Raw genomic sequence first — 25368 nt, forward strand, 5'->3', positions numbered from 1 at the left:
TTGAAAAGAGGGGCGTGGGGGTGGTTCAGTTGGCTAAGCGTCCGCCTTCAGCTCAGGTCATGATCAGAGAACCCTGCATCATTGGGCTCCCTGCTTAGCAGGGAGTCAGCTTCTCCCTTTCCTTCTGCCCCTCCCCCCTGATTGGGCTTGCGTGCTCGCTCTCTCTCTTCCTCTCTCGCTTGTGTGTGCTCTGTCACATAAAAAATAAATAAATAAAAAACAAATTCCTAAAAAGAAGTGCTAGGGAATTAAGAGTGAGGAGATTACTTTCAAAATAGATTACCATATAAAGAATTACAAAAAAGGGGACATTTGACAAGTATAATATTATTAATAGTTATAACAACAGCAACAATAATACTAGTACTAACATTTATAAGCTATTCTTCATTCTAGGTATTGTTGAAAATTACTTGCCCTAGTTCATTTAATCCTTTCATCTGCCTGTGATGATGAGTACGTACTGTCAATGTACGTACTTCACTGATAAGAAGACTGATTTAAGGAAGACACTTCCAAGGTCACATTGGTGGTAGTGAGTGGGAGAGCTGATATTAGAACCTCCCTTGAAAACCATATGACCCGACTGGTTTGACTACAGTCTGTTGAATTCAGAGTGTCCCTCCCTATTTACATATATACATTCACACACGTGCACACACAGACACGCACAATATAGGAATAGAACTTTCATTTCACAGCTGTATCTTCACTGGTACAGTTAAGCAGATTCTAAAATAATCATCCACAATATTCAATGGCAAATAATGTCTTTACTAGGGAAGACAACAGAACTTTAAGCTAAATAGCCTCCCCTTTAATTGATGCTAGTTGTGTTTCATTGTCCTAAAACTCTAATCCCATTTTTGAAAATAAACAAAAAGCATAGAGTGTGGTTAAGAAGTAAGATTTTGGAGCTACAATTCATGGGCTCAAAACCTACCTCTGCCACTTACTGGAGAAGACTGGGCTTATCCAGTCTTATCCAGGATAATAATAGCACCTAGATTATATCATAATAAAAAGTCTTAAATTAAATGAGTTTAAAATTAATAAAATTATTTAATCTTTATTTAATCTTTAAATTAAATAAAATTTAATTTAAATAAATAAAATTATTAAATAAATAAAATTATTTAATCTTTCTAAAACAGAAACTTCACAGCACATAGTAAGGGCTATATGCATTACTTGTTAAATTAAAACTAAAATATATTTAAGTGGATTTAAATGAAAAATTAAGTGGATTTAAATGAAAAATCTCAATCACACACATGCAGCATGAAGTGGTGTTTTATTGGTTGAGAATGAAAACTTCTAGTTGTGTATTATAGGAGAGGGGAGTGGTGGGGAGAAATGATCAGATATTTGAAGTGAACAAACGATCATGTGTTCTAATGAGAGAAATGTGAGGTGTTTTTTTTTTTAATTTTTTATTTTATTTATTTGAGAGAGAGATCACAAGTAGGCAGAGAGGCAGGCAGAGAGAAAGGAGGAAGCAGACTCCCTGCTGAGGAGAGAGCCCGATGAGGGGCTTAATCCCAGGACACTGGGTTTATGACCTGAGCTGAAGGCAGAGGCTTTAACCACTGAGCCACCCAGGTGCCCCAATTTGAGTGTTTTGATGTGCTTTTTGTTCCATTGAAAAGCATCAATCTGAAAAACAGGACAATGCCAGATTAATCTCTATAGATAAATAGTTTTTCTAATAAACTTAATTCTCACCTCATTATAAAAAGGCTCTTGGGAATAGAAGGCTTAATCTTGTTTTGTAAATTTATTTTTTTAACTGAACATCCAGATATGATGAATGGTCACTAATGTCTTCATCAAAAATCTGCTCTGTTTAGTCAAGTTAATATTGTATCCACTACAAATAACACAGCCTTAGGCTAAGCAACTCCTAATATATGTGCGATTTAAACTGAATTTTCAGATTCTGAGAGGTCTACCATCAATGTACTTGCAGTATTTTCTCTTGAGCTGAGAGCAGGTGTCTCATAATCTTGCTGGCCAAGCCCATGTCCTGTTCAACCATATTATAGCTCACATCCACATAGTACCTGAGATATTGTAGGTTGAGTGAATAAATAACTGAATCCATAATACAAAGTCTTGAAGGTAAATGTGTAATATAGACTTAACCAGACAAACTAAGGACATCCAGTGAAATTACAATTTCACACAAACAGCAAATAATTCTTAGTTTAAGTATCCTCCAAATATTGCATGGGACATACTTATACTGAAAATTGCTCATTGCCTATCTGAAATTATAATCTCACTGGGTGACCTTATTTCATCACTAAATCTGGTAACTCTAGTCTGATTTTTAATTTATTCAATTAGTTATTTATCAACAAGTATTTATTGCAGTATTAAGTTATTAAATGATGTACAACGTGCTCACCACATGCCAGGAACAAATTTGTGCCCTGACTCAGCAATAAATAAACATCACTGGCAGACTCTCACTTCATGGAGCATGTATTTCTGTGGGAGATGGGGAGAGAGTAACGAAAAATAAACAGGTGAAGTATTAAATTGACAAGGTAATTTTGGTTGGTGATCAATGCCATGAAGAGTATCAAGCAAGATGATAAGGGCAGAGAGGGAAGGATGAATCAAGGGCTAGTGTGTGTGTGTGTGTGTGTGTGTGTGTGTGTGTGTAAAAGCCTTTGTTGATAAATAGGTTATAATGAAATAAATAGAGTGAGGGTTTGTTGAGCAATAACAACTCAGGCAGGGTCTCCATGTCTCCACGGCAGCTCTAGCTTTCAGCCTTTGCCTTCCTACTGGTCAGTTTGGACAATAAGGCCTTGGTGGGCATGCCCAGCCCCCTCAAGCCGTTGGGGGCCTCTGTCTTCCTGACCAGGGGTTCAAGTACCGTCTTAGACTCACCACCCCTAGGAGGAGGAGCAGCCTTGGCCTTGGGCCTCTCCTTGGCTGCATGGACAATGACCTCTTTAGGGATGAGGTTTTCCTTTGTTTTGGCTGGAAAAGCAGCACAATTCTTGTCCTTGGGGACCACAGATTTTGAACTCTGACTCTCAGCTTTTGTTTTCCTGTGGGCCTCACCATCTTCACTATTCCTTCTGCCTTTGACCTTTGACTTCCTCCTGGGTCCAGTGCCGCCGGGAAGAGCCTGTGTGGCCTTGTCTGTCTATTGGGGGGCCTGGTGACAGGAAATCATCATTAAATGATGAAAAGAAAACAGTTTATATCAAGAACCAGAGGAAGAGCACAATCAGAAGAAGGAACAGCAAATGCAAAAGACACTAGGTAAAAATGTATACGACTGTTCAGGAAAAGTGTGGAAACCAATTAGATTATAGTGGGCAGGAGCTTGGGGAATTGTATAAACATCATACAGAAAGATGTAAGAAACTGAAACAAGAGCCAGTTCATGCAGAAATTTGTATTCCATGATGTGACATTTGGATATTTTTCAGGTAGAATGGAAAGCACTTAAGAGTGGTTATGATCGGGAGGGATATGATAAAAATTTTTTTTTCCAAAAACCCCTTGGTTTTCTGGGTGGAAAATGGATAGGTGGGGTGGGGAGAGAAGAGTGAAAGGACACCACCAGTTAGGACGTGATCTGAGAGCAAAGGTGAGGGACGTGACACGGGCTCATAGGAGGCTGGTGACAGGTAGGTGAATTAGATGTTCTGAAAGTAGAAGCCATAGCATTTATGAAAGTCTGAGATCAGAGGAGAGTGGTGAGAGAAGGGGAAGTAGCCATTTGTTTCCACTTAAAGATGCACTGATCCTATGTGTGACCTGTGCACAATGATAAATGGCTCTTCTATATCCTTCCTTCTCAGTTGCCTATATTGGCATCATCGGTGGTTAGCCTGTATTTCCTTGAACTCACTGATGTCTTCAAACCCGTGCACTCTGGATTTAGCTGCTATGACCGGAGTCTTAGCATGCCCTATATTGAACCAACCCAGGAGGCGATTCCATTCCTCATGTTGCTGAGCTTGGCTTTTGCTGGACCTGCAATTACGGTAAGAATTGCCCCCAAATTATATTTGTCATTCTCCCAAAACTAAGAATGACCACATTTGTGTAATAAATGGGTTAAAAACAAACAAAAAGTGAACTCAAAATCTTGGAAAAGAAAGATCATGTCTTCAGGATATGTTGAAAATCCTGTGACTTAATAGTTGAAAATTACTGGCATTAAAAGTTAAGATGTATAATTGCAAAATTAATGGGTCTCTAATGTTCAGTTTTATAAATCATTCTTAAAAAATGTTTGTAACTGCATAATTCCCCTTGAATAGCTAATATGACATTTCTGATGTATTTCCTAATTAATGTGTTGATTTGGTATCTGAAGTCTGGAAAGCTGGAGGGGAAAAACAAATAATTATATGGCCAAGAACTTTCTTCTCAGTAGGCATGTTGATATCACAGTTTCATATTTTTACTGGATTAGCACTTTTTATTGATTATGAGCACTGAGTACCAACAATTATAAAGTAAAAAGGGCACAACTCACGTTTCTGGCATTTTGGTTCACACATGCGCACACAAACTAAACATAAAATACTTTAGATGCAAAACGTGCATTTGCATTTTTACATATATAATATAAAGAAATGTCCTAACCTACTGGAATTGAGTGTAAAACATAATTCTTTTTAGTTTGTTAACTTACACATTATGAGTAAACACATTTTTCATTAATCCATTAATAAATAAGACTGGACAAGCCTTTTTACCATCTCTTCTGCCCCCAGAATCCCACATAAAGGTCAAGAAACATGTTTCAAGGTTAACATCATTTATTTCTACCAGTAGGAACTGTTACTTTGCTTTTATCATGCTCATGAATATCAGAGGAAGTGGTTATTAAATGAAAAGCTGTACTTGAATGGAGTTTTTACAAGATTCCCTAATGAATTGGCCAATTCTGGTTCAACACATCAGCAATTTTAGAAAAATCTATACATAAATCTTCCAAAGTCTATACTTTTATGTAGTTATGAATTTGTTTTTTCAAAATTTCTCCTACATTAATTTATAGCATATGTTTACACTCAAAATAAATTATACAAAACATTCTCAGAAGGTAAAATCAGAACTTAATATTCCACAGAACTTAATCATACTTAAAAGGTCTCAAATACTTTGCAAATTACTGAGTTATTTGAACTCCAGTTAACACTAGTGTGATCGGAACTATTAATGATGTGCTTGGAAATAGCTGCGATTCAAACTAATAAAACATACCTAAAGGTCAGTATTGCTCAGAATAATGGCACTTTCCTGTCTTTTCTCTAATGACTTACTAAAAGATCTGTATCATCAGTCATTTGACAAGAGCAAAAAGAATATAAGCTTTAAACTGTTACACCAGAAAGCATTTCTCCTAGTTGGGGTGTAGCCTTCAAACTTATTGTAATAGAATACTTGAAATAAAATAAAATTCTGTACAAATGTTCATGACTGTATTGATATTTAACAAGAGACTATGTTTGATATTTATTCATTTGAATGATTTTTTATATATCCAGAAGCCTTTCCTCCCTGGGGTATTTTACGAAGTTGTTAGGAAGACAAGTCTAGCTGTGACGCCTGCTGCTGCTCACCCCGTTTATCTCCCACTGATCCCTTTGCTGACACTGTTACATGTCCTGAGCTCAACAACCTTGGCCTTATCGCTGGGTTCCTGTATCTGTGACTCCTCCATTTCCTTAATAAATTCTTAAGATGCAATCTAGGGATGTTTTCTGAGGCTTCCAGGCCAAAGCTTTCTTTCTGGAGCCTTGAGAAATGACAGGGCGAATCTGCCATGTCTGTCTCTCACCAAGCTGGACCTGGGGAGCCCAGTGTCAATACCTCCCACAAAGGACCCACTAAATCTCAGGATCTCCACGGGCCCTCCATAGTGGCTGCGTGCCTCTTAATGGAACAAGAGGCAAACTAGGAAAATATTTATATTCTGGGATCCCCTAAGTCCCCCCATATCACTTAGAACTCCACAATACTCCAAGGAGTCCGTGGTTCTTTCCTTCCACACTGGGTTCGTAGCTCTGGATAACCAACTCAGTGGTGAAACAAATCTTGACTTTGCTCACATCAAATATTGCTTTTGTACCTTTCTCTCAAACACATATCATGCATCTTCTAGGTCTCTTTCCAATTTCATTTTCTCCTCTATCTTTCAAGATTTCTCCCAAAACATTTATTTTCTCAACATTGGTCTTATGGGAACTATAGTCCTCTTGTCCCATGCCCCTAATTCTGTCTCTAATCTTGCTACATAGTTACAATTCTAATCTCCTTCCCCTCTTGGTGAAAAGGTGAAAAATAGCAAGTGGACTCTAACGGCCAACTTTCAAGGATGCTGTTTTTTTTTTTTTATGTATATGTAGCATTAACTTGTTAGAAAATGGGTTGGTGAGGGAGGAGGGGAAGCAAGAGGAATCCTTCATGTGGAAATGGTTTTTAAAGCCCAGTTCTGATGGGCGTTAAGGAGGCCACTTGATGTAATTGAGCACTGGGTGTTACATACAACTGATGAATCACTAAATTCTGCACCTGAAACTAATGCTACACTGTATGTTAACAACATTATGTTTAAATTAAAAATTAAAAAAATAAATAAAGGCCACATCTGTGAAGAGAGGCATGGTTTTCACCCACTCATCTGGAGAGGAGACCAAGTGAAAAACAAAAGAACTCAAGTCAGCAATATTCCTCAAAAGAATCTTTACAAGAACAAAAGAAGATCAACTGATTTTTGATAGAGGCATTTAAATATAAATCACGTAGTGTTTGCTTTTCAGATTTTTTTGAAGTGCTTTGAGAGACGTTTTAAAAATAACCTGTCTTCGTGATGCTGTACCAGAAACTATAAAAATTCCTTTCATGTCTGTGAAATACATTTTCTTATGTCTCTGAAATTGCCCTTGAGTTGGAAAATTTCATCCTTAATACTCACTTTTCATTTACTTTAAAGTAATAATGAAATAAGCATTTTTTTCAGTCCTTTGGAGATTGTATCTCAGGGAAAAGAGCAGTTTTAAATGTTCATGTAATCTATGTGAATAGAAAAAAATGTATACTTTCTCTTCGCTGGAAGTTAACTTTTATTACATTTTATTAAAGGATAAATATATCTAACTTTATAGGAGAATTCCATTGGAATTTGATTATAGATCCTAGATGGGAACCTTACACAATATTAAATGTATTAGGGTTTCCAAAAGACTTTCACTACAGATTTAAACACTATAATAAATACTATTTTGTCATTCTCTTTTGCTGTTTCCACAATGAAGACTTTTTAAAAATTTTTATGTATTTGAAAGAGAGGGTGAGAGAGAGAGCTAGAGAGAGCATGAGTGGAGGGGAGGGGCAGATGGAGAGGGAGGAGCAGACTCCCACCGATCAGGGAGCCCTACGCAGGGCTCCATTCTGGGACTCAGGATCATGACCTGAGCCAAAGGCAGATGCTTAATGGACTGAGCCACCCAGATGCCCCAATAAAGACTTTTTCATTGTGAGTTCTTCCTGTGGTAGATATTCCTAGGGCAGTGCCCATATGATTAATAGAAAGAAATATATTTCTCACTGTGTCTCCCCTGAAGCAGAGCCATTTCAGAATCTCTTCCAAAAACCTCCCCATGATATCCAACAAGAAACAAAAAATTCTTTTTTGGCCTGTGTACAGATTAAACAGAATATTGTGAAAAGATACTTGTCAGAAATTGTTTTCTGTTTACAAATGACAAAAGCAGCAAATAATTTTATTGTCAGAGCCTAAACTCTGAAACCACATTTTAGCACAAGCAGCAATGCATTCAGAATGAGGAAACAAGCAGGCGCATTTAGAAATACATCAGGAAGCATCTCCCCTCCCCCCGAGGAAAATTCCATCTTTGGACAAAATTGAACCACTTTGAAAATTCATGTAATGACACACAGATCAAGGTTAAATGAATAGAAGTGTGAGGAGAAAATTGATGTGTTTCTTAGAGAGGACAGTTGGGAGATGTCAAAATAATGACAAGAAACCTCTATCCATAATCAAGCCAAATAGTATTAAAGCACTCTCTTGACATATGAGTCTTGAACATATTAAACAACTAAAATAAAACGCCTGAAATCTCAAGGTCATTTGAGATAATGACTACTATGTTGTATGCTAAGACACTTTTCCCTAATGGCACTACACAAATAAATTCTTATATAATTTAACGTTCCTGGACAAAATGTGAATCATTACACATATAATTGAAAAGAGAAGAAAAAAATTATCCACAGAACTATTTTTGAGGAAGTGAGGATAAAATCAATATCTTTTAACCATGCAAGAGTGCATTTCAGGAATGAGTGGTTAATTCTCTTGAAATGATGAATTTTAGATAAACACTATCTTATTCTATGCGTGTGGTGTTTTGTGTCACATCTATCTATGCAGAATACAAGACCTACTGTGTTTCTGTGTCTAACTTAAAGTAATAGTGTAGGATGATATTTCTCAAGAAGTATAAATAATTAACTCACTGTTAAAATGATTTGGGAAACAAAACCCTCCTTTTGGTGATTTCTATACAATTGATCTTCAAGATGTTTATCATATATGCCACATGATTTTCACACATTTATGGTTATTGATAGAGTTCCATTAAACAATTATTTTTTATACAAATTAAGATTCTTATAATTGTACACATACCGTGATACCTACAGAATTAAATATAACAGATTGAATACTCCAAACAGAAGGTTGTAGGCTGTCATTAGTTTAAAAAAAAAAACTATAATTTTAAATACTTCATAAAATAAATGTTAAGCTAGTAATGAGAACTGGGAAGTTTCCCTTAGAAAATCTATTTGAGCCCCTTATCATGACTGTGACCTTTAAAGTGACATCATCCCTTATTTCTAAGACTGCCAGTATCTCCTGTAATTCAACTTTTCTCAGCTCCACACATTTCTACAAATCAATGTCGCATTTCAAATCAATCTCTTAAGCATGGTGATCTTAAATATTTGAATTTTTTACGTAAATAAGACTCATAATTTCAAATCTTGCTTCTCTTTTATAGCACAATTAAGGGACTGAATGCCCCAATCAGCCAACAAGCATCCCACAGTGAAGGTAACAAATGCAAATCCCACAATGCCAGTCATTGTGCCAGACAGTGAGAATAAAGGGTGAATAGGAAATGGCCCTTCTCAGGGCACCTGGGTGGCTCAGTTGGTTAAGTGACTGCCCTGGCTCAGGTCATCATCCTGGAGTCCTGGGATGGAGTCCCACATCAGGCTCTCTGCTTAGCGAGGAGTCTGCTTCTCCCTCTGCCCTTCCCCCTTCTCATGCTCTCTCTCGCTCTCTCATTCTAAATAAATAAATAAATAAATAAAATCTTAAAAAAAAAAAAAAAAGAAAAGAAAAGGCCCTTCCCTCAGCGGGTTATAGTCTAGTGAGAGACAAACAAATGAACAACTGAAGTGCACTTTCACTGAGTTATACTAAAAAGGAAGGATAGGTGCTAAGGAAACCACAAAGAAGAAGATATAATTCACTTTAGGGTGGTGTTGGGTGTCTCAAGGAAAACTTCTTGAAGGAAGTGATGACCAAATGCATTGGGTCCCTTCCCTGATGTCCTATGTCCTAGAATCCTACAGCAAATATACTTTTCTTTAACTTAACACCTTTAATATGTTAATCTTTCTGATACTACATTACAACTCCCTGTCCATTGTAAATACATTTTCTTTTTTCTTTTCCTTTTCCGTTTTCTTTTTCTTTTCTTTTTTTTTTTTTTTTTTCCCTGAGAGAAAGAGAAAGAAAGCATGGGGTGGGGAGGAGCAGAGGGAGAGAGAGAGAGAATCTTTTAAATTATTTATTTAATTTTTTTAAATAATTTTTTTTTATCTTTAATAAACATAGAATGTATTATTAGCCCCAGGGGTACAGGGTCTGTGAATCAACAGGTTTACACACTTCACAGCACTCACCATAGCACATACCCTCCCCAATGTCCATAACCCCACCACCTTCTGCCTACCCCTCTCCCCCTGGCAACCCTCAGTTTGTTTTGTGAGATTAGGAGTCTCTTCTCCTTTGCCTCCCTCCCTATCCCATCTTGTTTCATTTATTCTTTTCCTACCCGCCAAACTTCCCACGTTGCATCTCCACTTCCAGAAAGAGAGAATCTTAAGAGAGAATCTCCATATCTAGCGCAGAGCCCCACATGGAGCGCAGTGTGCAGTCCTGAAATCACAACCTGCGCCAAAATCAAGAGTCAGACATTCAACCGAAAGAGTCTCCCAGGCACCCCTGTAAACACATTTTCTAATCTTATGCCTAAGAAATTGTACCCTGCTTACCTAAATTCTCTTGTAATTTGCATTCTCCAACAAAATAGCTACCAGCCACACGTGACTATTTCTGTTGTCTAAATTAATTTGAAATTTAAATGCTGGACTAAATGTGGTGAAATAAAATAAAAAATTCAGCTTCTCAGGTGTAGTAGCTAAACTTCAAGGCTCAATAGCCACATGTGGGTAGTGATGACCCTATTGGAAAGGACAGGAAATATTTTCATCATCACAGAAATTTTTGTTGGACAGCTTGGCTGTAGATTTCACCTTTCTAACCCCATGCATACTTTCCATGGATTGAACCTTCTGCTCAATTCTGAATTGGCTTATTGAAATGATATGCTAGTAAAATTTTCTAATCCTAGCTCTGGTGTTAACTTTATTCTTCCCCAACCCCCACCACTGGGTGGGCTGCCCCCACCCAGCCATCTTGTTTTTGTGCTATAAGAGATGAAATGCCAAGACTCTAAGAATTAGGGCAGAATCAGTAACTGTGCAATTAAGCAATAAGGCATCATCCCTGGATACTGTTGAGCAAAGGGCCAAAGACTGAGTGCTGCAACCGCAAGAAAATGCCAGGACCATATCTCACCCTTGACCAGTCCATAGGCACCAGAAGATCCAACTAGCGCTCTCCACAGTGCCCTGATTGCTGCTTCTCACTGCTCGCTCAACCACTCAGGAGAAATTGCTCACATCTCTAACACTTTAAGGAAAAATATATCTTGGGGCACCTGAGTGGCTCAGTGGGTTAAGCCTTTGCCTTTGGCTCGGGTCATGATCTCAGGGTCCTGGGATCAAGCCCCACATCAGGCTCTCTGCTCAGCGGGGAGCCTGGTTCCGTCTCTCTCTGCCTGCCTCTCTGCCTACTTGTGATCATTCTCTGTCTCTGTCAAAAAAATAAGTAAAATCTTAAAAAAACAAAGCAAAACAAAACAAAAACCCTTTTCCTTGTTGAACCAATGATGTGTTAAGAGATAACTTAGAATTCATTTGTTACCCATCAAGTCCATTCTGAACACCATCCTGTCTTTGCAGATTATGGTAGGGGAAGGAATTCTCTACTGTTGCCTGTCCAAAAGAAGAAATGGGGTTGGACTGGAGCCCAACATAAATGCCGGAGGCTGCAATTTCAACTCCTTCCTTAGAAGAGCCGTCAGATTCGTTGGTGGGTGTGGGGAACCACAAAGAAAGGAATTATTTTTTCCCAAATAGAAATGTTATATTTAATTACAGATATTAAGTTTTTAAAGCTATAATTTAGATGTATAATTTCAGGTACAGGATGAGTTTTACATTATACAAAAAAACTGCTAAAACACCAAGATTGGGGCTTTGTATCTGTAATATGTTATTTACAGTTATAGTCCTTATTTTGAGAGCTAACACGCCATGCATTTTAGTATATTTTTGTCTTAGCTGTGGTGGAAGCATAAGTTTACTTTAAAATGGTTTCTCTGGATGTGTGTTTGTTTTTTAAAATGGAGAATAAATGTTGGCAGGCTATTGTGAATGGATAACTCTTCAGAAATTAGTTTAGCCACATCAGTGATTCCATTTCAATTCTGGAGTGTTTTCATCCAGAAGCTACTGCACATGGAAATGTCACCATACAGAACTGAATCATGACTATTTTTCCTTGTTATATCCTCTAACTTTACCCCCTATTTTTTAAAAAATCTAAACCCGCATCTCTTCTGATTAACCTGGGACCATCTTAATGTTTGAGTTACAGACCTTTTTGTTTTTTTAACCAAGTTGAGAAGTCAAAACACAGTATACCACACCAATATGAATGCTTCAGATTCATTCCCAGTAAGTCAGTAAAAAATTACTTTACCTGTAACCTCTCAGCTCAAGAGAATAGGTAATTTTATCCAATATCTAGACAATAATTAAATATAACCTTCTCTCCCACTAGAGGAAAAGCCTGGTTTAATGCCCAGGCTCTGATCCACTGATCAAGGTACTTGGAGATGGTGAGCCACGAATAAGCCCTTTAGCGGGGCCACAATTGAGGCAAGAAAAGAAGTCTTCAGGACATATAGCTGAACTCAGGGAACAATTTTGCTAATGTAACAATTGCTTTGGACAAAGGGGCATATATCCTCTGTGAAAAGCCTCGTGCCTGTGAGGATGGTCCTTACTCCCTAGAGAATAAGGTCCCAGAACCCCATCCTCTGAGGGTCTGGAGATGCTCCTTCTCCAAAGGTAAGAATGGATGGGTTTTCCCACTGAAGCCTACTCCTCTCCAGGACCAGTATGCTGCTAGGAATTAGAACGTAGAAATAAAGGGCCTATATCTTGAATTCCAGATGATCAGGTGGAGAAGGAATGGGGAGAGTCATTGCTAGGTAGGGATAGGCAGAAAAGGAAAGTGGAAAACAGGGTAATGGGCAGGCCACGGACCACTGTCTGGAGGAGTTTATTGATGAATTACTCAGCTGTCTCTTGTATTGATTTCTATGAGCACATCATGAATCAGAATCCAGACTGTCAAGTCAGAGTAAATCCAGGGTGTCAAGACGACGTAGAGGAAGCCAGGTTCAGATCATATGTATGTGAGCAGAGCTAGATTCCCATGCAAGGGACTTGGAGCAGGAATGGAGTTCAAGTGAACATGCCTGAATCAGAGTTTGTGAGTTTATGGTTTGAGACTGGGGCCAGGAGGCAGAAGAAAGAATTTGGGCGGGGAGATACAAGAACATCATCTCTGAATTACAAATATGCAGGAAGTCTCCCACAGCCCTGTATCCAAGATATGATTATTATTTCCGTGACAGGGCCCGCCTACCCTCTTCTCTGTTTCAATTAGCATTCCCGGTATGACTGCAGCTTGTGGGGAGCTGGAACCAGTTCTGTAGGGCTTGGCAACTGTGGCTGGAGTTAGGGAGTCCTGGGGAGAGAGAGAGCCCCAGAAGCTCAAATGTGCTAAGCAATTTTAAATTATTTTGAATTTTTGCCTCATTCCCCATATTTCATCCTCCTCAAGTCACACAGTTGGTCACCTTCACATGCCCCAGGTATCTGACAAGTGGCCTATAGTAATAATATTAAGAATGGTCCTTTTTAACCAAACTAACCAAAAATACTCCAAATGACTACCCTGGTGGCGATCATTGCCCTTATTTTGGCATTATCTGGTTTAAAGGTACAGGAATTTTCTATCCTTATTTTCTCTAAATAAACTCAGAGAAAATGATCACAACAGATTTGCAGGTCACCACATTAATGTGTAGTAAACATGGTTGATGATGGTACAATGTTGGTATTAAGCACTAACTTAATAAGGATTTCTTTCCCATTGTGTATAGGTGTTCACGTGTTTGGACTGTGCTCTACAGCTCTCATTACGGATATCATACAGCTCTCCACAGGGTATCAGGCACCATACTTTCTGACTGTGTGCAAGCCAAACTATACCTCTCTGAATGTGTCTTGCAAAGAAAATTCCTACATCGTAGAAGATATTTGCTCAGGATCTGACCTTACAGTTATCAACAGTGGCAGGTCAGAAATGGAGATTTTTAACCTTCCCATGTCAGTGTTTTCATGGTTCTTGAATAATGACTATGGGATTGTTTTATGCATACATTTTTCAGTCATAAGGATTTTGATTTTATTTTTCTTTCCTTTATTTTCAATCCAGTCATTTCTTTAGTGGTTACACCAAAGAAACTCTGGTGGCTCATTCCAAATCCTCCTGTCTCAAAAATACCAGCCTCACATTCTTGCCACTAATCTTCATATCACCAAATCCTATTCATGTTTTGCGAGGTACCCTAGACTCTTTATGGTTTTAGGTTAACACAATTGATTTATCTTAGGATGTTTATATTGACTTAAGTGGAAGCTTAAATATTTATATTTACGTCTCCATTGTATGTTGTATTTTTTTTAAATCATATGAACCTTCCTTTTGGTAGAGTTTTATATGTGCATCTACTTTGTATAAACCCAGAAGATCAGTATAGCTTCTATTCTTGCATTTTAGAAAATAAAAGACAGAAAAACTCAAGAAAATACCAGTGCATTAAGTTTTTCTCAATCAATAAAGTAAAAATTAAACTTTCTGGCAAGAGATAATGTTTTGGAAATCCAAAAGAAATAAGTTACAGAACGATGAAGGGCAATAAGTGATTGCTATAAGAACTGCATTTGTTGTTCAGTGAGTTCTCAAGATCAATTTGAGTTGAAAATAAGTTAGTAAGTACCCTTGAAGAAGCAGAAACTGATATTATGTAATTAATTACATTATTAATTACATTACATTATTTACATTAATTACATTACATTATTATGTAATTAATTTCAAGTTCTCATAGTCCATTCAATAATTTTGAAGCTACATTTAAGACCAATGTCCTCTACTCTTTCTCAATCTTTCTACATATCTTGTCTGCGCTAAGTGGTAATCCTTTTATGGGTACCAAATAATTAGGAGGACATTAATATAACTGAATTTTATTTTTTTAAATTTTTTATCTATTAAGAGAAATCTCTATTTTTCTTCCTTCACCTGTCCTTTTCGGTGTTTCTCCCATATCCTGTGTTCCACCTCTCTCTCAGCTTGCTTCTTCAATTATTTAACTAAATAAGATGCTCTACGATTCTCAAGGTGCTCTACGATTCTCCACGTTAAAGTGGAGAAACACTCTGTTAAAATTGGACTTCTTGTGTTTCCTAGAGTGTAAAAATTACATTTAGACCCATTGCTGTGAGAAAATAATTTTGTGTTTGAAAATTTTGTGTAAATGCACCCATATATTTAGGAGCATAAGAGAAGTTTCAAAACTTTAAAATCCTAGGTTTTATGGACTTTTACTTTAAACTGACACACTTTGAATACCAAAGAACAATTATATTGTTTTCCAACCCACTTCTACTTTCAACCGTCATTTCAGTGATGTAACAAATTGATTCCTCCAAAGCTAACACTTTCTTTTTTTTTTTTAATATTTTATTTATTTATTTGACAGAGAGAGATCACAAGTAGGCAGAGAGGCAGGCAGAGAGAGAGAGGAGGAAGCAGGCTCCCTGCTGAGCAGAGAGCCCGATGCAGGACTCGATCCCAGGACCCTGAGATCATGACCTGAGCCGAAGGCAGCGGCTTAACCCACTGAGCCACCCAGGCGCCCTGAAAGCTAACACTTTCTATTGGAAAGCGCATTATGCTATTCTTTAATTCTAATAGTGATTAGCAGTGTTTTTCACTCCGATCTTTCTCCAGAAATCTAAAGAGAAATTAAAGTTATCACTTACTGCCTCGAGGCTTTTAAATAGAACATTTTAACCACCCAGCGTTCTTATGATTGTTAGCAGTGAATCTGAAATAGAAGGCATAATTTGACTGTCTTCCTTTGGCAGAAAATCATTCCCTTCTCAACACGCGACCCTCGCTGCCTTCGCAGCTGTGTACGTTTCGGTAAGTCTCTGACTCCTTTTCATCAGTCCGTGTCCTAGAGAATATCAGAGAAATGAGTGTTGTCTCCAAGTGACTAATTAGATTATATAGCCGTGTAATAACAGAACAGTAAACTTGAGCACAGCAGTTCTTCAACACAGTTGCATCGAAAACATAAATTGGATGATACTGTATACAATACTACATTAAACGAAATTTTCTATACAGTCATAATCCTTATTCAGCCTGGTATCCTTTCAATGCAATATATCTCATGGCAAGGTATTGTGAACTATATGAATGTTATAAATTCTTGAACTGAAAGAACTGTATTTAACCACACGCATACACACATACACACCTACACACATGCTTTACTTTCAGTATTTATGTAATAGTGAGTTCAAAGTCAGTGTAAAGTTGATAAATGATATACAGTGAATCCACATAGTGTCTGATTAATACAATAGTCCATCAGGTCCTATGTGAGAAAAGTAGACTGGAATTATGTGACAAGTAACTTGGACACTAAACAGTTATCTTGCTAATTATACTGCTTCAACTTATCTTTCAAGCTTTCATGTAATTAAATGAGATATGCTTTTTATTTGATGAATTTGCTATGTATTTCTTCTTTTTCAAGAATAGAACATAGCCATAGCAGGGGGAAAGGAGCAGTAAAATTGATGTCAAATGTATGAGTTAGACTTTGAGTCTAACTTTTTATTCGATTACAATTTAATGGTAAAATGACCTTTCTAACATACTTACCAGATTGCTTTCATTTTTCAGATGTACTTCAATTCCACATTAACGGATTCCTCCAAGCTTCTCAAACCTCTCTTGGTCTTCACCTTTATCATCTGTGGGATCATCTGTGGGCTCACCCGAATAACTCAGTATAAGAACCACCCAGTTGATGTCTATTGTGGCTTTTTAATAGGAGGAGGAATTGCTCTCTACTTGGTAAATGATTTACTATTCTCATTTGATAAACCACACTTTAAATGGAATACATGCATCAAAGTAAAGTTAGCAGATCAGGAACGGGGCATAAGCTTGGGTTTCCCATGGGAGCATTGATTGGCAATGCTTATAGAACAATCAAGGAAGACTGAGAGCTGAGTCCTTCAAGTTCTTCCATTGCCCTTGTGTGAGTGTGATTTCATGGTGTCCAGCAATTAGCCTGGGGTCCGCAGTCTGAAGGACTTTGGCTTGAATCTCAAGTATCTTATATTTGGTCAAATTCCATAATCTCTTAGCAACCGGTTTCATCACTTATTAGGTGAGAATAGTAACTGGCTATTTCATATAATAACAAAGATGAAGCGACTATGTTTACTGACCACTTTGCCAGCACTGCATGTTGAACGATATGGCAGAGGTTCTTACAGTCTAGTGGACAGTTTCCCCAAACTTACTCCTTTAAATACAATTATTAATGGAGCCTCAGGTAGGGACTGCTCATCCTGAGAACTCTGGCAGGGAGAGCAAAGATAGCTACTACTTAGAAGAAAAGCTTCTGGAGAGGCAGAAGCTGGACTTATTCCATTTCTGTTTGCACCCAGTGCCCTGAAATTGGAGATTTATCCATTGCAAGCCAATGCTATTGTAAATTGTTAAGTGCTCTATAAAATGCTAAATCCATGGGATTCTTGTGGGTTGATTTGAAAAGTGGCTACCAAAGAGGTACCTGCTGCTTTCTCTTACCTCTAAACTAAAGCATCTCAGAAGCTGAAAATCTAACAAGAATTTGGTCTTCCATGTGTAAAAATTGTAACAATTCTGAATCTAAACTTTGCCTCATCCAAATTTTTATCCCCCAAACCCAAAATAACAGAAAACTGGTAGGTTGAGGATGAAGATACGATTACATGAAATTTAGCTCAGATTTAGTGTACTAGCATTGAATTGTTCAACTATTGCTTCCAAACTTAAAGGAAAGAACATGGATGTTCTCAACTAGCACTAATGTCTGCCTTTTCTTTTGAGAATATTCTGTGTAATGCTGACCACCCAGGGCTGTGTTCTATCTGAGTTGTAACAGTATTTGTCTCTGACCTCACTGCACAACTTAACAGCATGTTTTATGAATGATTCCTTGTTTTATATTTTTCACGCCTCCCACACTTTCCATCAGGAGGTGTGATTGAAAATGGAAGGTAAAATAAATCAGTTAAGCTATTCAAGGTGTCACTCAACAAGAGGTTCCTAAATCCAGAAAAATGAATTGCTTTGAAAAGCAGAAGAACATCCTTATTTCTTTCATTGTCTGTCTTTTTTTCTCAAAACATACAGAGGGTAAGATTCACAAAAACATCCACGGGGATGGAGAAAGGAGAGAAAATCCAATTAATATAAAATAACGGTCCCCTTAGTTCTGAACGATTAGTTCTGTGATTTATGATACAACTTACAGAAGATTTCCTGAGTAATTGTAATTTGGGTTTTTTGTTATTTGTATTAGTCAATGATGGATAGAGAGCACATACCTTCTTTATATGCTTCAGTGGATCCTCTGAGACAAATTCTTAGTAACCGTGTCTTCTAGTGCATGATGTTCGTTGTTTCTCTTCAACACTAGGGCCTGTATGCTGTGGGGAATTTTCTGCCTAGTGATGAGAGTATGTTTCAGCACAGAGATGCCCTCAGATCTCTGACAGACCTCAACCAAGACCCCAGCCGAGTTTTATCCGCTAAAAATGGTAGCAGCAGCGATGGAATTGCTCACACAGAAGGTATCCTCAACCGAAACCACAGAGATGCTAGCTCATTGACAAACCTCAAAAGGGCAAATGCTGATGTGGAAATCATCACTCCACGGAGCCCCATGGGGAAGGAGAACATGGTTACCTTTAGCAATACCCTGCCTAGAGCCAACACTCCATCCGTAGAAGACCCTGTCAGAAGAAATGCCTCCATTCATGCCTCTATGGATTCTGCTCGATCAAAGCAGCTTCTCACCCAGTGGAAGAATAAGAATGAAAGTCGGAAGTTGTCCTTGCAAGTTATAGAGACTGAGCCTGGACAGTCACCACCCAGATCCATAGAAATGAGGTCAAGCTCAGAGCCCTCCAGGGTGGGGGTGAATGGAGACCACCATGCTCCCAGCAATCAATACCTCAAAGTACAGCCTGGCACTGTCCCTGGGTGTAACAATAGCATGCCTGGGGGACCAAGAGTGTCCATTCAGTCCCGCCCTGGGTCCTCACAGTTAGTGCACATCCCCGAGGAGACCCAGGAAAACATAAGCACCTCTCCCAAAAGCAGCTCTGCTCGAGCCAAATGGTTGAAAGCTGCTGAGAAGACTGTGGCCTGTAATAGAAGCAACAGCCAGCCCCGAATCATGCAAGTAATCGCTATGTCCAAGCAGCAGGGCGTCCTCCAAAGCAGCCCCAAGAACACCGAAGGCAGCACAGTCTCCTGCACGGGCTCCATCCGCTACAAAACCTTGACAGACCATGAACCCAGTGGGATCGTAAGGGTTGAGGCTCACCCAGAGAACAACAGGCCCATCATACAGATCCCATCTACTGAAGGCGAAGGTAGTGGCTCCTGGAAATGGAAAGCCCCTGAAAAGGGCAGCCTTCGCCAAACTTATGAGCTCAACGATCTCAACAGAGACTCAGAAAGCTGTGAGTCCCTGAAAGACAGTTTTGGTTCTGGAGACCGCAAGAGAAGCAACATAGATAACAATGAGCATCACCACCATGGAATCACCACAATCCGGGTCACCCCAGTAGAGGGCAGCGAAATTGGGTCAGAGACTCTGTCCATTTCCTCCTCCCGCGACTCTACCCTGCGGAGAAAAGGCAACATCATCTTAATCCCTGAAAGAAGTAATAGCCCTGAAAACACTAGAAATATCTTCTACAAGGGAACCTCCCCAACACGGGCTTATAAAGATTGAGTGATGGCATTCGGCACTTGAGCAACCCCCAAAAGACCACATCTTGATTCTACCTGTGCTCTGTTCCAGCAGATTGAGAAAACTTCTCATCGAACTGGGTCATCTACCATCAGCCCGGAACTCAATGACTCTTGAGAACTACTACACTCAAGCTTGTAGATTTCACATCATGGGGAGGGAAAAGCACAATGCAGGAACCTAACTAATGTGATATTGTGAAGAATCTTAAGACCTATCTTCAAACTCAAAAGGTTTGCAGAAGGCAGTATCAGAAGAAAGTGGTTTCCTTCAGTGTATACTATTTTACTTCCTGAATGTGCCAACTTTAGGGATCTTTCTTTATAATTAGCTGTGGGAATCCAGAATACATGTTTCCTTACAGCAGAGGCCATGCAGTATTATATATTCATTTTGCAGAATCTGCACCTAGAGCTCAGTAAGGGTGGTGCTGATTATTATAGTACATATATGATGTAAACTCTCAAATTCTATTTAGCTGTGAAATAGTGGTGTGCAATTCCTTGTCAAAGAAATGCTACTGTATTAAGAAGATGCTGGCTGCTTTGTGTTAGAATAGGACACCCCGCAGCTTCTCTGTAGTGGCTCTGTCACAGTCAAAAAACGAAAAGGTTTTGTGCATTTCTTCAAAATTATGCTTTGTTCAGCAACAAAAATTGTGTAGGAATATTTTCAGTGAGAGGGAATAACTAGTACTTTTCTACATAGGTTGTTTTCATTTTGACACTTACTTTTTAGTTAAGTATAGCTACTGCTCCTGATTCTGTTTTTTAGTAAGTAAATTTGCAGAATTTTAAAAACACTTTGTTTTAGCATCTTTGGAAATTGTGATCATATTTTGCATTTTATGGCTCCTCCTTTATTTATTAATTGAAAATTTTTTTGATGTTACTGATATGTTTTTCTATTTTTAAAGCAAGAATATCAGTTGACATTCCTTAAGCAAAATATATTGCTGTGAATTTATGAACAAGAAATCTGAACAAACACTTGACATTGTGGATTACATTGCCAGCAATGTTGGGTGAGTCCACACTTGGATGTCTCCAACCAGCTGGCTTTGGTTGCTATCTTAACAAGTAATCCAAAAACTTCATTTTGTTCCAGATTATTATTTTTTATATCCTAATAACCAGTAAATTAGAGCAACAGTTGTTGGGTTTTACCTTCTTCCCTCAGATATTTTTGCTCATTGGACATCAACAGGAAGATCTGAAAAAAAAATGCAAATTGATAAGTGAAAATATCAGTATAAATTAAGAATATATTTCTTCAAAATCTCTAAGTAGTCACAGTGTTAGTGCTTAATATGCAAACAATAGTTTTGCTACCTATCCTGAATAAAGCCTTCAGCCTAAATCAAAGGAAACCAATACAATGAGAAGAAGATAAAACCAAAACATTTGGAGGTATTTTCCAACTTAAAAATTTAAGTATGGAGAAATATTTGGTTCTTGGAATTTATTATCAAGCCTTTTTTACACCATTTCTTAAGAATTCTAATATACACTCAATGATTGCCAAGGGGATAGAAGGTAACAACAAAGCTGGTTGAACTGATCTGTTTCGTTTTCCATGAGGACAGAAGGAGTTGTATGAGATAAAGACTATCACTTCATTATCAACTTCTACAGGAAAAGGGCAAAGCTTTCTAGAGTCACCAACTTCCTAAAAGCATTAGGGATTTAGCTGAAACCAGCGGAATTGAAAACTCTGGCAATAAAATATGATTCACCTATATCCCTTCTGGCAATTTCCTTCTCAGAGAGGGAAGTGGGAGTAAAACGTTGCCTTCCCCACTTCTCGCCACTACCACGGTCACCACACTCCTACTGGCTTCTGCCATTTCCTAGAGAGAAAGGTGGACTGGTTTTAGTACTCTGAAGAAAAAAAAAGCTGCAGCATTTCCGGTGCAGTAAGATGTTTCCTAATCTTTCCTATTTCTTAACAAAAGATTTTAAAGTACTTCTCTAGTCATTGAGGGTTTTTTTTTTCTTTACATAAATATTGATATATTCTTTTTCTACTCAAAGTGCCAAAGGCTACAGTTTTTAATGACTGAACCAATTGTACCACATTGTTAAGGAAATATAATGATAGTCACTAGAACTCAGACCTCTGCATGTATATTTGATAATACATCTTTTGTAAAAAAAAATTACAAAAAAATATTTGTTTACATTCCACTGGTACCTTAATTTAAAATAAATGAGACTAACAGGTGGTATCTCTTCTTAGTGTTCTATTTATCTGATTTGCTAATGAGAGCACTTCTTCCTTTGTTAGGCTGTGCTTTACTGAGAAAACCAAGTATTGAATAAAGAGAGTAATTATCTTTTTAAAGTAAATAAAATTATGAAAATATATATAATATATATAAAGTATTGTGTTTAATAAAATGTTATGCAATGTTTTCCAAACTGATAAAGTTTGTAAAGTGCTATAATGTATTTTGTTAAGTACAGATTAAAGCTATTGTGTGAGTATATTGTGCTAACATCATAGAAATAAAGATTAGATTTCTTCACCAAAATTGGAACATTTTGGTTTTTTATTTCAGAGAGAGTATGAATGGATAATAACTTGGCTTATAGGAAAACAGCTGAAGAAACAAGAATGAATCAGAGCTGAATACATTCATAATTGTTTAGAAGAAAGAGTATCGCACTCACAAAGAAAAGTTTATCAAACTACACCATAATGTTTCCGCATAATTTAGAGTTTTGATTTTATGCTTATAACAAGATCTCTTTAAAATCTACTTAGACCTAGATTTCTCACATATCCACATTATAAAGTAAAAAAATGAAAATATGTCAGGGTTAATTGCTCTGAATCAACTTTTGAATAAAGTAGTTGTTGGGCCTCTTTTCCCCAATATTATTGCCCTTTGTGCCAACTTTTCTTTAAAAGAATACTCTACTATTAACGCCAGGATTGTTTTCCAAGACATTAGCCACTGTTGTATGATTTTACTACTGATACTGCTGATAAGTTTGACTAGAAGATACTAACACAAGTTTTTAGAACTCAACCGGGAATTATGCTTTACTCAAATGATCCTGAAGTGGAGCACTTACTGAAACATGAAGTTACAGTTATCCAGTAATGCTATCAAGTTCATGCATCATGATTGCCACCTGGCCAACAAACACAGTATGATGCAATTCACTATAGAAAACACAATGGTAAAACAAAACAAAACCACATTGATTTTAGAGATGTTAATATACATATAACGATGTGTATCTTATTATGGTCGAAATACAATAATAAGATTCTCTAGGTCTTGATTTTTCAACTCTAAAACAGGGATGTTTGGCTCTATTATCCTTTCTAAAAGATATCCTAAAGTCTTTCTCAAGTTCTATATATAATTATTAACTAATTTATCCAGAGAGCAAAATCTAATGTCAGGATAATAGAAAATAACTTGCTGATCTAACATGACTAACAAATGAGTACTGTCATCTCTGATCATACAGTGGATATAAGCAAAACAATGGAGTAGCGAGGAGCCTACATCAACCATTTCATTACATAATGTGTCAGAATAGGTGATTGGTTTGCAAGTAACCCTGATCCTAGTACTTTTCTCATCAGATACCAGGTGAGTGCATTCCGGATCATATATCATATATCATATGATGATATAGCAATCATTAGGGAACAATATAATTTCTGTCTTTTACAGGTCAAGTCTTTACTTAATATCTGTGGGTCTGCTATTATAGTTCAAAGGGAATGTGAAAATTTAAGTGTGGCTCAGAAAGTAATTTAATTAACATAATATAACTGAAGGAAATCAAAAGGAATTGAAGTGGTTTCATCTAAAAGGAAAATGTAACTTGGGAAATGGATAAAGGTCTGCTTGTGACTGGATGTTTCATTTCCTCTGTTTATTGAATGCGTCTCCTGTCTTTAATCTGTAGAAAGCTTCTAAAATGCTCTAAGATCAAATGCTCCAGTTTGAAGAAAATAGAGGTTTTCAGTAATAGTATAGGATATTACGTGTAAGATCCAAATTATAAGAAATCCCCAGTGACCATATTTTCTAAATGCAAAAGAATATCTAGATGAATCCTCTGATACAGAAATGACTTTTACTTCACTGTCTACACTGTTGTTAGTTAATGAAAGCTCCTGTTTGTGATTGTGCACTGTGGTCAATAATAATGAGGGCAAACTGAGCAAATCTATAGTTCTACCACTAATTCTATTTAACAAATTTGTTGAATGCCCATTTTATCTCCTTTACTTTCCCTACACTAAGATTCTCAGTCATTGCCTTTGAGGGAAATCCATCTAAAGTTTAATGTTAGCTTTATAAAATAGTACAACTGACAAATGGGAAATGGTTTTAAAAAAAAGTATAAGAATGATATTCCCTTAAAATCTCTCCTTTTCCTTAATCACTTCAGGACACACTGCACCCAGGTACTGCCTTTTAGAAAGAAAGCTAGATATTCTATACTAGAAACTTTTTCTTCCCCCCATGTTATGGTTTATACCTTTCAAACCTGAGATGTCCCTCTGAGAAATGGTAAAGAATCTTTGAGTACTAGGAAAATCTAATTCACTCCACTCCCAGATAAATCTTTCCCATCCTGCATCTAAATAAAATAATGACAGGTATTCCAAAGGCATAAAAAGGAGTATTTTTTAAATTTTATTTGTTTATTTGACAGAGAGATCAAAAGTAGGCAGAGAGGCAGGCAGAGAGAGGAGGAAGCAGGCTCCAGGCTGAGCAGAGAGCCTGATGAGGGGCTTGATCCCAGGACCCTGAGATCATGACCTGAGCTGAAGGCAGAGGCCCAACCCACTGAGCCACCCAGGTGCCCCTAAAAAGAAGTATTTTTAAAAACTAACTCAAAATGAGTTAAAGACTTAAATGTAATTATGAAAGTATAAGACTCCTGATAAAAAATACAGGAGGAAATCTTCAGGACCTAGTACAAGGACCAGCTATTAGTCCTTGGTTAGGTATGTGGTTTGCAAATATTTCTTCCAACCTGTAGCCTATCCTCTCATTCTTTTAACAAGGTCTTTCAAAGAGCAAATGTCTTACATTTTAATGAATTCCAATGTGTCCTCTCCCTTTGGCCATGTTTTTAAAGTCAAATCTAAGATACAGGAAAAAAATCCTCAGAAATCAACAATAAAATGCCAATAAGGGCAATAAATATCAAAGAACAGCAAAATAACAATAGCATAGTAAATATCAAAGATTAAAAGTGTAAAACTGTAAAATAAGAAATGAACAAAGGTATGAAGAGACATTTTACAAAAAATTCATTACACATGAATCAGTGTTCAACATCATTAACCATTTAGGAAATAGAAATTAAAACCACAGAGATATTACTATACACATATAAGAATGATTAAAATTTTAAAAAATGGTAGTAATATCAAATGCTGAAAAAAATGTTGAGGAATTGGATCATTTATCCATTGCTAGGCAAATGAAAAATGGTATAACCACTCTGGAAACAATTTGTCAATTTCTTTAAAAAACAAAACTAGACATACAGTTATATGACCCAGGAACTACATTTGGGGACATTTTCCCACAGAAATAAAAACTGTATCCACACCCAAAATACTTTACATATTCACCTCAGTTTCACAACTAATAGCCCCAAACTGGAAACAACTCAGATGTTCTTCCATGAGTGAATGGTTA

At 37.3% G+C, this 25368-nt stretch overlaps 1 protein-coding gene across 1 annotated transcript in view; it reads left to right on the forward strand.

The window, feature by feature from the left end:
• The window catches only part of PLPPR4 (phospholipid phosphatase related 4), a 41107-nt gene extending 18892 nt beyond the window's left edge, over window positions 1-22215 (forward strand). The window contains exons 2-7 of the mRNA XM_044238746.1: window positions 3828-4013; window positions 11389-11518; window positions 13665-13860; window positions 15718-15775; window positions 16547-16720; window positions 18339-22215. Of these exons, the coding sequence (XP_044094681.1) occupies window positions 3828-4013; window positions 11389-11518; window positions 13665-13860; window positions 15718-15775; window positions 16547-16720; window positions 18339-19664 (2070 nt within the window). The 3' untranslated portion in view covers window positions 19665-22215. The remainder of the gene's footprint in view (window positions 1-3827; window positions 4014-11388; window positions 11519-13664; window positions 13861-15717; window positions 15776-16546; window positions 16721-18338) is intronic.
• Window positions 22216-25368: the final 3153 nt, after the last annotated feature.

This window comes from Neovison vison, chromosome 2 (genome assembly GCF_020171115.1).
Source record: "Neovison vison isolate M4711 chromosome 2, ASM_NN_V1, whole genome shotgun sequence".
NCBI lineage: Eukaryota > Metazoa > Chordata > Mammalia > Carnivora > Mustelidae > Neogale > Neogale vison.